The following is a 14,878-nucleotide window of genomic DNA, read 5'->3' as shown; positions in this document are numbered from 1 at the left end:
TGTTGGTTCCAAGTACTGATTCAAGGGGGAAGGGGCACACATTAGCCCTTTCACAACCCTGAACAACTCAGCTGGATGTGAACTTGCAGACGCGATACGGGAGGAAAAAAATTGCTTCTTTGTCACACGTATCACCTGAGCATAGATCTTCAAATTTGCTCTATGTAGTAAGCTGTCGGATTTGGGTCGAGTCTTTCTCCACTTGCGCTCTAGTAATCTACCTTGCCGTTTCAGCCCCCTTAGTTCTTCTGTATACTAAGGGGCCAATTTAGAAGCAAGTTGGAGAGGATGCTTAGAAGCTATCATGTCCACTGCCCTGGTGAGCTGATTATTCCAATTCTTCACCAGAGTGTTTACAGGATCACCAGCAGAGCCAACACTAAATCCCTCCACGGCTTCTTGGAAGCCTATTGGATCCAATAACCTTCTCGGGTGGACCATCCTAATGGGCCTCCCGCCCCTGCGGAGGTGGGATGTGGTCGTGAGTCCAACCTTAACCAGATGGTGGTCCGTCCATGACTATGGGGAAATCACAGGAGTCCCCACCCATGGAACACCACCCTGTTCAGAGTGAAAGACCAGATTAAACGTGTGACCAGCAACATGTATTGGTCCCGAGACAACTTGGGATAGGCCCATTGTTGTCATGGCTGCTATGAACACCTGAGCCACCCCAGACAAATTGGTCCCAAAATGAATATTGAAGTCCCTCAGCACTATAAGCCTGGGAGACTCCAGCGCCAAGCCTGAGACCAAGTCCATCAGCTCATTTAGCGACTCCGTTGGGCAGCGGAGAGATCAGTACACCAACAGAAGTCCCAGTCTGTCCCTGGCCCCCAAACTTAGTCAGACACTTTGACAGGGATCCTGGCAAGGGAGATATTGTTCTTATAGACCACAGCTACTCCACTTCCCCACCTATGTCCCCTCCCCTGCTCCTCAACTTACCCTGGAGGAAGAAGCTGGGACCAGACCGGGCCACCAGCCTCCCCCAACCAAGTCTCTGTAATACATACCAGATCATCCCCTTCATCCAGAATCAGATCATGGATGATTTCAGGTTTATCATCCATGACCTGGCATTACAAAAGAGCAAGATGAGACTCTGTGGGTGGTTAGCATTGCTTTCCAAGGACAAATAGATGGCAGGACAGCCAGAAGGGGAAACAGCAATTAAGTTTCTGATTTCCGTTCCCCTGCAATGGTCTACTGACCTGTCAACGTTACTTCTATTCCTCACCCCCACTGGAATAGCTGCCTCATAATCACTGGATACATCCTGTCTTCCCATATCCAGACAGACCCAGACACATTAAGACTCAACTCACCCAGGACTGCAAATAGAAGCTGAATTAAAATAGCCACCCACCTTCACACACCACGAGGGATACTGAGCCAAACAGCCTGGCCCATGCCCCCGTTATCCCCTGAAGTGGCTCCCCCAAAGGGGTGACAGGCAGCATTTCTATAAAGGCCCAGAGCTGGGCAGATGACCCTAGGAATTGCTGATTCACCCACCCCTGGCCCCAATTTTGCACACACTTCCCACAGATGTTACCCAGAGGCAGCAGGACGCAGTCTCACAGGGGAAGTAGAAGCAGAAGGAGCCAACAGCACACATTCAGTCTCCCACCCCAAGCAGCACTGGAGGGGGAAGCAGATGGGCTCTTCCTCTCCTCTGCTGGGCTTCTATTTTGCCTAGAACTTACTGGGAATCAGTTTAGCTCTTTTAGTAAAGGAGTAATATGGTCTCTCTGAGATGACCCAGAGACCAACCTGCTTGAGAGACCACTTTCTACTCGAGCAGGCATTGGTAATCATCCTTGAGCTAAAACAAAGCTCTGGGCATGTTTTAGTTAATGAAACTACAGTTCCTATGGTTCACATATGCTGGATGCTTCACTTTGCATTGATCCATAACTCTCACAGGAACTAGCACAAGACCATCATGGACTGGGCAGTCTGCACTGATAGTGTCACATGGCAAATGTGTAGAGGAGGAAGGGGTAGCATACTTTTCATGTGGGAAACTGCTCAACCAGGATTATAGACAGTAGCTATACTGATGGGTCTTCAAGTGGGGATGGGATCATAGCTCAGTGGTGTAGCATCTGCTTTGCATGTAGACGGTCTGGGGTTCAATCCCTGACATCTCCAGGTAGAACTATTTGTGCCTGAAACCTTGGAGAGCCCCTGCCATATAGTATGGACAATACTGAGCTAGTTAGACCAATGATCTGGCTTAGTATAAGACAGCTTTCTATTTTCCTATGCTCCAGGTTTTGAATCCATCATGCAGCCTGTGTGTCCTCAGCTATTGAAATAATAGTGGTGGTTTAACTAAGCTGGCAGTGGCTTGTAGTCCTTTGGAGAGGAGACTCTTATTACTGTGTGAGATTGGTGCTCTGGGAGAAGGAGTGGCTCCATAGTCCCATGGTTTTAATTGAGGGGCACATGTGTGCAGGCTGGAGTGACAAGGAAGGCAAAACTTTGTATGAAACTGCATTGGCTTCACTGAATTACCAGACTAACCCATGACTTTTCTTCTTCTTATGGCAGTCTGTGAATCCTTATATAGTGAAACTGTCTATCATAGATGATGAGGCTACACTCAATGTGAGTATGAGAGATCGTAAGTGGTGTTAACCTGTGAGTATAGCAAGCTATCCCAGAGCACTAGGAATGCAGCAAAGAACTATATAATTTTTAGTTTAAACAACAAAACCACCCAAAATACTCAGAAACTTTGGCTTGCATGTCCATGGTTGAAGCAGACCAGAAATGGGCATGGTATATCATCCTGCCAACATGTCCCTATTTCCCCATTCAGGTGAATGGGAAAATAGGGACATGTTCGCAGGTATGGTATACGTTACCAGGAATGAAAAACGTAACTGGGGAGAGAAGGGATGGATAATGGCAATTGTGAACTGTAAAGTGAAGCCTCTGAGTTTCCTTTGACTTGCTGGTCTTTGAGAAGGGCCATTTCAAGCCTGAAAGAGGCCAAAGCTGTGCCCCAGTAGACTGCTAAGAAGGGGAGATGAATGTGGGGTCAGAATCCTGCAAGAATACTACCCTGTCACCAAGTTCTCCCATGTTATGGGCATTTACTTTTGGGTACCTTGGAGAGGGAGGTTTGGGGGATAGGCTGCCTTTGCTCTGTTTCGTATACCTTATAGTTTTGGTCTGAAGAGGTTAAAACTTAACATCTTGCTCTGTTCTTGCAGGGGATGGGTCTTGTAGTTGCTCAGGCATTATCGGAGTACAATCGGTAAGTCAAGGCATGTCTGCCTTTATGGCTGCATGAACTGTTGCTGTCTCCCTTTGATAGAATGTGCCCGTCAGCCCCTTGCTTAAGCAGACTAGTGGGAGGTGAAAATTCAAGTTTTTAAAGTATTGTATTTCTGCTGCAATTCCTCTCTTCAAATTGGTGCTAGGCCTTGCAGAGCAGATTTGCTAGAGGGTTGGTTTCACATGGGAACTAGCAGGATTGTATTTATTTTCTTCGTTCTTATAAGCCATTGGCTGTTCCTTTCTGTGATCTGCCTGTAACATTATCTGTTCCCCAATGACAAAAGTCTAAGTCAGTCACTGGTTATTGCTTCTGATAACCAGTTTTTGGATAAAACAGTTCTGAAATAAACAAAAATATCTAACCATGTATAAACTGCTCAAAGAATCAACCTTCTCAGTGAGAAGTTACCAACGCTGCTGTGGGAACAACTGCTTGAAGGAAAGTACAAGACTTCCTAGTAGAGAAGAAGGGTGTGAGGGAAACTTTGTGGGGTAGTCATAGATTAGTCTCCATTCTACAGCTTTCTATAGGTTTCAGTACTAGAACTCTCTGGTTTCTTCTGCATTTTCATGATTATGTTTGAACAACTAGCCCAGTGTAGAAAGGAAGGCACTTGATAATTCAAATGAATTTTTATTAGATTGAAGTGTCAGGGAGAAGGACAGATGATGCCGGGGTAAGATAAATGAATTGTAAAAGGCTCTACTAACATTTGATAGGAAGGAGCTGTTACTTATGCAAATGGTTAACATGTAGAAGGTCCTAGATTCCTTCTTTGTCTTTTCCAATTGAAGGCTCTTGGATAACAGGCTGGGAAAGAGTGGTGTGCGTGTGTGTGTGTGTGTGTGTCTCTGGCAGACAGAGATAAATCCTGGATATTATTTTGTGTAGTAGACTGATAATTGACCTGATGTGATATGTACAAGTCACTTCCTTACATGAAGTTAGAGTGCCTAATTTGCTGAGGGGAGAGAATATTTGCCCTCTTGTTGACAACAAATGCCGCTTCTCCCCCTTTAAAAATCAAACCACACACCACTGGATGCCTCTGCATATTGAAAAAGGTTAGCCAGAATAGCAGCTTAATCAGATCAGATATTTCTTGTCCAGTAACATTGCTTTTGTAAATATCCTAACAATAAACATTTTCTGTGTCATAAGCATGCTACTCCCTGTATCATATTCAGTTTGAATACATCATTAGTCCCAGACAATAAGATTTAAAGTAGGTTCAGTGAATATAGTATCAGGTTAGTGATGGTGACATAACAACAATCTTAGACTTAAGAGTTTAGTAAATTTGATCACACAAGTTGAATTTATCTTTGTTACCATGACTTAAGTTTAAAAAAAAAAATCAGGCTAGAAATAATTTTGAGCTGCTACTGGGACCAAATTATTGCTCCTGTTTCAAGATGGAGTTTACAAAGAGTTGGTGCCTCAGTTGTTTCTTCCTCCTTGGTTATCTTTGTCCTCAGAGGCTGCCAGTAAAGTTATGGTTCCAATAATATTTTCCAAAAGAAGATTCTATGGAAGGGTTTTGCTCATACAAAGGAATCCGACTGATTAGAGGGAGGGTATTCATATAATACTTGGAGCTGAAGAGGAATTTTTCTCTGGAGCAAATTGACTCTTAACACTAATTATTTTTGCTTTGCTCTGTAGGATCTGATTAGGTTCATGCATTGTTTCATCTGGTTTTATTTGTTCTGCTGGCACTTTAGATGGAGTGAAGCAAGACCACTAATCTATTCAGGGGTGGCTCGCCCATGAACGACCTCAGGTGTCACCTACAACCTGGGGTGATGGGTGTGGGCATTCTGCCCCACTCTTCATCGCCCACAGATATCAGCTCATTTACCTGTTGCTGTCACTTTTTGGCATTGTGCCACGCTCGCTTTCAGTTCCCCTCACCTACTGGCCTAGCACATCCCTCTGATGCTAGGACCAGCCCTACTTCCCTTGCCTAGCCATTCTTTCACATCTCCAGATGCCTTACTTTCTGGGCACTTTAAAACTCTGGAGAGCCCAGAAGGTAAAGCAGCTGGGAGAAGAGGAAGGGTGGTAAGTGCAGGAAATGGAGCTGACCCAGCCCTTTGATACTGATGCCAGTGTCGGTGCAAGGCCAGCCCCAGCTACCTCTTCCATGCATACTTCCCCATCTCTCAGTTGCCTTACCTTCTGGGAATGCTGGGGGATGGGGTTTTAAGTTACTATGCATCAGTGGTTGCCAAGAGGGAGACACTTTTAGCATGGAGTGGCAGCTTGGCTTCTGTTGCTGCCACTTTAGTAGCTGAATGGCTTGCTTGCTTCCCCCTGTATGCTATTGTTGAATCCAATGTTGATGAAGTGGAGCTGAAGGAACCAAAGGATACTGAGCCCATGGGCTCAAACAGTGGGTATTGAGGAGAGGAAAGCTCAGGAAATACACCCAGGGATTCCAAAATGCAGGTTTCAAGTCCATTTTTAGGGAATTCTGTGTGCAACCAGAATCTTTTAATGGAGATGGAGGAATGAAACCACAAGCAGTGTACTGAATAAGGCACAGTTTATTTGCTTACAATAGCTTCAACATGAGTCTCATGAAGTACAATGACACAGAGCTTTCCTTCCCCCCCCTTGAATGTACATAAATCAACCACCAAACAGTAGCACAGTCCCAGTTGCTATTAACACAATTCAAGTAGTTACCAAGTTCGCGTGCGTGTTCTTTCTCTCTCTCTCTCTCACACACACACACACACACACACACACACACACACGAAAGTCAGTGTCCTTGCTTGTCTGAAAGTTGCATGTTTTTTGCTTCTTGAGCAGCAGGTGATTCTACCAGGTGAAATGCCCTTCTAACTGAGGCATCTAAAAACCTCACTATTTTTATAGCTTAGATTGGTCAGACTATGTGAAGTGGTCTTTCTGATTTGTCCCAAGTTAAATCATTCCCCCACCCCATCCAAATGTCCAAGCAGATGTTTTCATGACCCTCACAGCTTGTTGTCTTGTCTGCTTGACGTATATCTGGCCCACCAAACTTGTCCAGTTCCCTATCTAGTTTCCCCGTATGAAACTCTCTTCCTAGGCACGCCATAGCTTTTCACTCAAGCATACAATTCTTCTGACTCAAGCATACAGCAAATACATGTTTTAAAGCCTTGAATATATTTCAGAAGCATTGCTCTTACTCCTCTGTTTTATTTTACTCAAGCAGATGCCAATTCCTTTGGGGTTTCCTCTTTTCTACCATAAATTCTTATTTTGCTCTATTCCCAGTTTAGCATTTGCAATGAATTTTCCCTTAAGCCTTCTATTCCCTTACATGGAACAAAATTTTCTGCTCCCGAAGCAGTGCTGCTGGATACCTTGGCAAAAAACTTACCTTAGTTCAGTGTAGCACAGGCCTCGATAAATTGTCAAGGCCCCATTCAGAATGCACATACGCATTGTAACTGCTGCCCAGAACAAAATGTATTCTGTGCACAGATGAAAAAAATTAGAAGGAACATTGGTTTTACAGCTTCTGTATGATCTCTGTGACCACAATTGCCAGTGATCAAGCTTCAGTTTTGCCGAGATTTTAAAAATGCATTGGCGCAAAACAACATTATCATCTGTACTAGTTGAGGAAAGGTTTCTGGTTTTACTTCTCTGCCTCAGATAAAAGATCCTGGTTATAGTCAGAATTCCCTGGAAAGATCTTAAACCTATGTCTAGGAATACCTGGACTTTGTTTCCTTTTCCCCTAAAACCCATGGTTGGAGCCCTTGACCCAGTATCCTTTGGTTCCTTGATCCCCCCCCCTCCTTTTGACCTTGGATTCAACAGTAACACATCTTCCACCAACAGGCTGGTGGGGTGAGGAAGAGGAGACAAGAGAGAGAGCCATCCAACAATGAAGTCAAGCTGCCACTTGATAGTAGAAGTATCTCCCTTGCTGCAGCTTGCTGACTCAAGGTTTATAAAACCCTGGCTGCTCTGAATTAAAGAAAGCCAGCTTGGGAGATGGGGAAGAGCGGCACGTGCACAGGAGGGAGGTGGGGTTGGCCCAACCCCCTGACACTGGTGCAGGCATCAGGGAGCTTGGCCAGCGTTGCCTTGGGTGGCACTAGAGCTCGAGCCAGCACTGCTTCTATTCCTACTTAAGAGGCAAACTGTTACTTATATAGAAAGTAAAAATCCATATATAGTCAGACTGTTTACTATGGCAGGCTTTCCCAGCTGGTGTGCTGTGTGTGCTTCAGGTGGGAAACACAGTATTATGGTACACCATCTTTTTAGTATATAGTGCATTATGGCTGGGTTAATGCACCTTATTCACTGGGGGTTGCTTTCTGTCTGATTTTGACCTGTGAGGGATATTTGGCTTCTTGATCCCTCCCAATAGGCACAGAATATCCAAAGCAGTTGCTTTAGGGTGGCAGCACCTTGTCTAAGAAGTTGCTCTAGAGTAAGTGCTCTAGGAGACTGTATGCAATGAGCATAACCAGCACTCTCATGGAGGCACTCCTTTTGTCACCCTGTATTGGCTTCTTAAAAAAAAAAAAGTTAAGCAAAGACAGACTTGCTTCACTTAATGATGTCTGAGGAAACAGCCTTACTTTGCCTCAAAGGCTTTTTGCCTGTTGTGTGTGTGTGTGTGTGTGTGTGTGTGTGTGTGTGTGTGTGTGTGTAAACACATACATATACATATACATATGTGTGTATATACATATACAAACATATATATATAAATCTTCCCAAGCTGCCAGATGTTGGTTATTCAACTTACATATACTGTCAAGCCAGTAAAGTTGCTGTTTTATGTGTAAATGTGCCCCATAGTGTCTACTTTCCCTGAGCCACATGGACTTTTTGCATTAAAACATGGTTAATATGGATGATGATGCTACACTTAATCTTGGTTAAAACTTGGGTGGAAATTCATGCTTGAAGAAAGAGCATTCATGCTTGTTTCTTAACCATGGTATTGGGCATCATCCAGACTGATGGGAAAGTTAGTCATGATAAACTTACCTCATTGATTTAAATTGTGCTTAGTCAAAACTAACTAGTTTGGATGCTGTCCTCTGTGTCCGCATTGGTCAGGAGAAAGTTATACTGAGCTTTCACTTGCAGGAGTTTAACCTGATTACATTTGCTTTTCCAGATCAATGTATAGGATAGTTTCAGGTTCTTGGAATAACTTATATTGCAACTTCCCTTTGAGTCTCTGATCAGTGCCTTGAATTAATATAAGCACTTAAAGATCCTTCCTAGGTGTTTTTACAGTTTCCTGCTAATTAATATTGAAGTTTTCTCTCTATTTAAGTACAATGGCCAAGGATTTTGGTCCAACAATCCTCTTTGTTTACATAGTTCTGTAGCTTTACCAATTTGTTCCTTTTCTCCTTATTCAGGCAGTACAAAGATAAGGAAGAAGAACACCAGAGTGGCTTTTTCTCTGCTTTCACCAACATGGTAAGAGATGTGTGTGTTGCTGTTCAGTGCTTGCCATATGAGTCTGGCTTAAAACTTGTGGAATTTTCCAGTTTATGTTATGAGGCATCATCATTGCTCTGCGTGTTGCATGCTGGCTGTGCTGGGGGGAAGATCAGTAGACCCTAAAACTGTGCAATACTACTTCTTTCCATAGGTGGGCAGCATGTTCATAGCTGATGCTGATGAGAAAATCTCAGTCCAGTAAGTACACTGAGCAGATGGCAATTTGCCATTCTGATTCAGAAGTATAAAATGTAAATCCATTGCTGACTTGTCCTGGAACTGACACTTTGTTTAAAATGATAAAGCAAAAGCAGCTTGGCACAAGCTCAGCAGCTAGAGCTGACAGCACTTAGTCTGGTACTTGAATGAATTAGCAGAGATTGCAGTTGCACTCTGAACTGTTGAAATATTATATTTCTGTTCATATGCAGTGGGGATGGAATGGAAGTGGAGCAAATGAGGAATTGTCACACACAATATTGTTCTGGAGCAGGGACAGGCAACTCATTCAGCATTAATGACTGTATCTGAAAGTTTGCCACATTCAAGCCTAACTCCAAAAAATATATTGGATGCCTACAGGTGTCACAGAGAGCCCCAGGGCCACATCCAGCCCATCTGCTGTAAGATGACTACCCTATTCTAGAAGGCATTGTTTCACATGACCTGCCTCAACACTCATTCCTTAATTTGTCAAACGGGTGTCCAATATTTGTCAAAAGCGGGTGTCCAAAGCTACCAAGTGATGAAAAAAAGTGCTTCAAGTACAGTATAGGCATTCTTGCAACAAATAACTGTGTGTTCCGGTATTTGTTTTTTAAAGAACCAATGAGGCTATTCTTTTGGCCCTTTATGAAGCTGTTCACTTGAATCGAAACTTCATCACTGTATTAGCGCAGGTAGGTAAAACTCATTTTTGTATATCTGTGGACAAGGGGTTAATTTTTCTTTTTCTCTATTTCTCTGGTTTCCAAAAACAAAGGAGGCAGATCTGATTGCTGATAAGATACTGAGCTCCTGGGACAAATGCTGACTAGTCTTTTATTGAAATGATTCCAAAACCAGATGTGATGGCTTTTTAAACTAGCAAGTGAAGGCTATTTTGAATTTGTGGGGTGATCTGATATATTTTACAGATGGCAGCGTTTTGTGGTGTGTGTGTGTTTATGGGCCAAGCCAAACAATTCTATAACATTTCTCCCCCGCCCCACCAAAGTCAGGTGGTATAGGAACAGATCTATCTAGGGGAAGGTAGGTAGGTCTGGAACAAAAACAACAACAATACTTGCTGTGGAGTCAGGAAGATTGCTGGAATCACCTGGAATCAAAGTCTTTGCCTAATTCTCTCTGTTAACTGGGCAAACTTGTCCTGTCCTGCTTTCTACATTAACAGCACTATCCTGTGCCTGTTTGCATAGAAGTAAATTTAATTGTGGTCAATGTGGCTTACTCCCAAATAAGTCTCTTGAATGTTGATTTCCATCTCTGTCGTCTCCTTTATATAATCTACCAGTAATAAAAATATTGTTCTCTGCTGTTTGGCTCTGAGGACATCTCAGAGTGGGTTATGTTCTTCATGTGGCTCAAAGGCAGGACTATGCAAAATAATTGAAGCCTTTAAGAGCCTGGGAACACTCCCTCCCTCCCTCATCTGTTAGCTCACTGGTGCTCCTTCTGTTGGTTTTGTCATTCTCTCTACTCAGCTCCACTCATTCTTCTTCTCCTCTTAACTTGCTCCTTAGTGTTTGCTTGTTTAAAAAACAAAAGAACAAACCCTCTTTCCACTTTACCCCACATCTGCTTGTGTTTATGCTCCCCACTTTCCTAGCTATGGAGCACTCTCAAAGGATTTGGCAAATACTGCTGCTTCAGGGGAAGAATCAGACTGGCCTCCCTCAACCGATCCAGTCTTCCTGAGCAAACCCAACCACAGTGGTCCCAGATGGTCCTTCACTGTGCTGGGAAGACCCCCAGGAGAACGCTGCGCCAGATCTCTTGCCCTTGGGCCATGAGACCTACATCAGAGTGACTCAAGGGCCAGGTTGCTGCCTCATTCCCAGCCCCACCGAGCACCATCGTTTCTGCTTCTGTAGCAAAGAAAGAAGCCCCCCCGCACCCCACTTGATACTCCATCCACGAACACCACCACCCAAATGGCCCGTGTTTCAGTGGGAACTTGTAGTGTCGTTCCTGTGCAAGGCAACGCCTCCACCTCCTCTACTAGATCTACAGGGTGATGGGGAAGGAATTCAGGAGGGGCACGTTCCCTCGACCTAGTAACACACAACTCTTCAGCTTCACTTCCGTTGGTGAACTCTGCTCATAGTGGCTTATCCTCTTCTCTCCTCCAATCCCCTTGGGGATTTTCCATTCGAAATGTTCCCTCCTTGGCAATCCTGATTCCAGGATACCCTGGCACAGTCTCTTCACCATTATGACCAAATTAAATCTAAAAAGAGTAAAAGAACCAGGAGGGGGCGTACCTCCTCTTCAAACTTCTCCTCATCTGAGTCTAAGATCCCTTCTCCAAAAGTCAAAGAAAAAATGCGCGCACACCAAAAAATCAAAGAAAAATAAATCCAGAACACCCCAGGGATCCAAACGGGGATGGGAGCATACACTCTTCTAAATTGTCAGGGCATAACTCCCCTCGGAGGCCCCGAATAAGACACCTTCCAACCTGGGTCCCATCACCACACTTGAGCCTGATGTTGAAATTATATCTATTGTTGACATGCCCGGGGAACTAGATGTTGATCCACTTGATAAAGAAGGTGAATGGTCTGATGGCCAGAACCTAGACAATGTGGCAGCCCCTTAAAGACTATTCCAGCCTCTTGATTTTGGGTCTACAGTCTTCACCTACCATAGAACCCCAACTGCTTTCTAAAAGTGTGTTGGTGTTTCAAAAACCAATGACTTTGTGCTGCCTTTCCCAGAATCATTCATGGAGGCTATGAAACACAAATTGCAATTGCCTACATCTAACATGAAATCCCTGGTGGTGGCTAACAAATTTTAATCCTTTCAGCAAGAAGCCTCTGACCTACTTAAAACTTCTCCCACTGGTGCTCCCATGGTGGCTCTGTTACTGGGCTCACTGCTACCCTGGGATAGATAATTGGCACTAAAGGACCTAACTGACAAACGTCTTGAATCCGCCATGAGACATTCACATGAGGCCTCTTCACTAAGATCTTCAGCACTATCCTTGCTGTTAATCAGAGCCTCTCTGATCTGGTTGGATGAATACAAGATCCACCTACAGATCCTGCCCAACTTAAACAACAATTGGTTAAACTCCAGAAAGCACAGGCATTTGTATCTGATGCCACCCTGGATTCCATTCGCTTCACCTTCTGTGCCGCTGCGTCTTCAATGGTGGGACGCCATAACTTAGGGCTGAAATATGGACAGGTGCACTCCATGTGCAAAAGCAACCTTACCTCAGTCCCATCCAACGGTACCAAGCTCTTCGGGGATGAGGCCCTCAAGGAGTTTCTAGTAGAATCAAAGGACAAATGGAAATTGATGCCATCCACCTCACACAGACTGGAATGCTTGTCTCCCAGAAAGCCCTTCCAGTTCTTTAATGCATTTAGACCAAGGCTGCTCAACTTTAGCCCTCCTGCAAATGTTGGCCTACAATTCCCATAATCCCTGGCTATTAGCCACTGTGGCTGGGGATAATGGGAGTTGTAGTTCAAAAACAGCTGGCAGGGGGGCTTAGTTGAGCAGGCCTGATTTAGACCATCATTTGGAGGATGTGACCGTGACTTCAGACCTCAGTGGAATCGTACACGCTCCACAAGACAATTCAACACCAATTGGGCAGCTTTCAATGCTCAGGCCAGAAACACAAAACAAAAATTCTGACTCAGAGTCAACCCCCCTGGGAGGATGCATGAAGATGTGTGGAGAGCTTGGGAATCCTCCACCACAAACAGCTGGGTCCTCGATTCCATTGCAACCGGGTACAAGATAGAACTAGGTGCCAATCCATGAAACTGCTTGCTTCCAATGCCCACCTCTTGCTTGCCAGACATGTGGGCTTGCAAGAGGCCATCTGACATCTGCTAGCAATAGGGGCCATAGAGCTAGTTCCTTCATCTCAACAGGGCAGAGGTATCTATTCTATCTTGTTCATAGTTCCAAAGGAGGACAGCTCTATATGGGCAGTTCTGGACCTCAAGTTTCACAATCGCTGGGTGAAAAAAGAAAATTCAGGATGGTGTCTCTCCGGTCGATAACAGAAGCCTTGCAATACCTAGACTTCCTGGCATTGATCAATCTCCAGGAGGCCTAACTTCACATATCTATTCATCCAGACAGCCATCACCTCCTCAGCTTCAAATTGATAGTGGGGTCCACTATCAATATCGGGCACTACCCTTTGGACTGTTTTGGACCTCACCCCCCACATCTTTACAAAGATTCTGGCACAAGTAATAGCGTACTTGCGCCTTCAGGGGGTGTGCATTTTTGCTTTCTTGGATGATTTGCTTCTGAAATCTCCATCACTCAGCCTGCCAAGACAGACCTGCAGACAACCATTCAGGTCCTGCAGATCCACGATTTTCTCAACAATCGTGAAAAGAGTCACCTCTGTCCATCACATCAAATTCTCCACTTAGGTGTTCTAATAGACACATGAGAGGACAGGTTGTTTCTACCTCCAGAACGCTTACAAATACTAAAAGAGACAACATTGCAGGTCATTGCACAGAAGATAGTCACTCTGCCCACCTTGACAAGACTGCTGGGGCTGATGGTGGCATCAGTCGTGTGGGTCCAATCCTACCTCCGCCCTCTACAGTGGTTCTTCTTACCACACCACCCAGACATTGCCATGAAATCCAATGGGTCAGTTCTGTACTCCCTCTGCTGGTGGACCTATTCAAGTCATGTCGAAAAAGGAAAATAGTTCCTAGATCCGCCATGAATAATAGTGACCACAAATGCAAGCAGTCGGGGGTGGGACACCCATTGCCTCCACATGTCAGTTCAAGGCAAGTGGACACTGGTAGAACAAGCCCACAGCATCAACTGGCTGGAGCTTTGAGTGATCAGACTGGCTTTCCTGGCCTTTCAAAACACTCTATATTATTATTATTATTATTTTTTACATTTATATCCCACTCTTCCTCCAAGGAGCCCAGAGCAGTGTACTACATACTTGAGTTTCTCTTTCACAACAACCTTGTGAAGTAGGTTAGGCTGAGAGAGAAGTGACTGGCCCAGAGTCGCCCAGCTAGTTTCATGGCTGAATGGGGATTTGAACTCAGGTCTCCCCGGTCCTAGTCCAGCACTCTAACCACTACACCACCATCCTGTTCTGGTCCAGACCGACAACACCATATAAACAGGCAGGGAGGGTCCCCGATCCAAATATCTCCACTCAGAAGCGACGCTGCTGATCCAGTGAGTGAAAATCCATTTAGCCTCCATCACATCACACCATGTCCAGGGCGACCTGAGCACAATTGTTCAGTCACAAGGACTCACTCACAGGGGAGTGGAAGCTGAAACCTTCCATCTTCAGTTTGATCATGGACCACTTCGGCATCCCACTGGTGGATCTCTTAGCGACCCCACACAATGCAAAACTACGGTGGTTCTTCACCAAGTTCCATTGCAAAGCAGTGGACATACTGTCCACCCCATGGCCACAAGACCTACTGTATGCCTTCCCCCTGCAATGCTGCTGTTCAGCCAGGTCCTCAGAAGGGTACATCTATTCAAGGCTCAGGTGATAATTTAGCACCCTTTTTGGCCATGGAGGCCTTGGTTTCCAGAACCTCCACAGCATGTCAGTCTCAGAACACCTACCCCTTCCAGTCACAGAAGATCTTTCAGCAGGGTTCAACACACCATCCAGATCCAGGCTATTTAAAGCTAGCCTTTTGGAAACTGAACAGGGCATGTTAAAACAGCATGGTTATTTGATTTTAACACTATGTTGGCTTCCAGGAGTGTCTCCACCAACAGAATATATCAGTACACCTGGATGGCATTCCTCTGCTGGTTAGCAAGAAATTCATTCCCATGGGGCATAGCCACCATGAAACATCTGTTGCAATTCCTACAGGAAGGGCTAGATCAAGG

At 44.8% G+C, this 14,878-nt stretch overlaps 1 protein-coding gene across 4 annotated transcripts in view; it reads left to right on the top strand.

Annotated features, from left to right (window-relative positions):
* The window catches only part of ARMH3 (armadillo like helical domain containing 3), a 237,969-nt gene that overhangs the window by 36,709 nt on the left and 186,382 nt on the right, over nt 1-14,878 (top strand). For all 4 annotated transcript variants that reach the window (XM_053305039.1, XM_053305040.1, XM_053305041.1 and 1 more), the window contains exons 9-13: nt 2,560-2,616; nt 3,228-3,271; nt 8,689-8,749; nt 8,925-8,971; nt 9,597-9,672. In XM_053305039.1, the coding sequence (XP_053161014.1) occupies nt 2,560-2,616; nt 3,228-3,271; nt 8,689-8,749; nt 8,925-8,971; nt 9,597-9,672 (285 nt within the window). The remainder of the gene's footprint in view (nt 1-2,559; nt 2,617-3,227; nt 3,272-8,688; nt 8,750-8,924; nt 8,972-9,596; nt 9,673-14,878) is intronic.

Source organism: Hemicordylus capensis, chromosome 3, assembly GCF_027244095.1.
Source record: "Hemicordylus capensis ecotype Gifberg chromosome 3, rHemCap1.1.pri, whole genome shotgun sequence".
Taxonomy (NCBI): Eukaryota; Metazoa; Chordata; class Lepidosauria; order Squamata; family Cordylidae; genus Hemicordylus; species Hemicordylus capensis.
The sequence above is the reverse complement of the archived record's forward strand: the minus strand, read 5'-3'. Positions and strand labels throughout refer to the sequence as shown.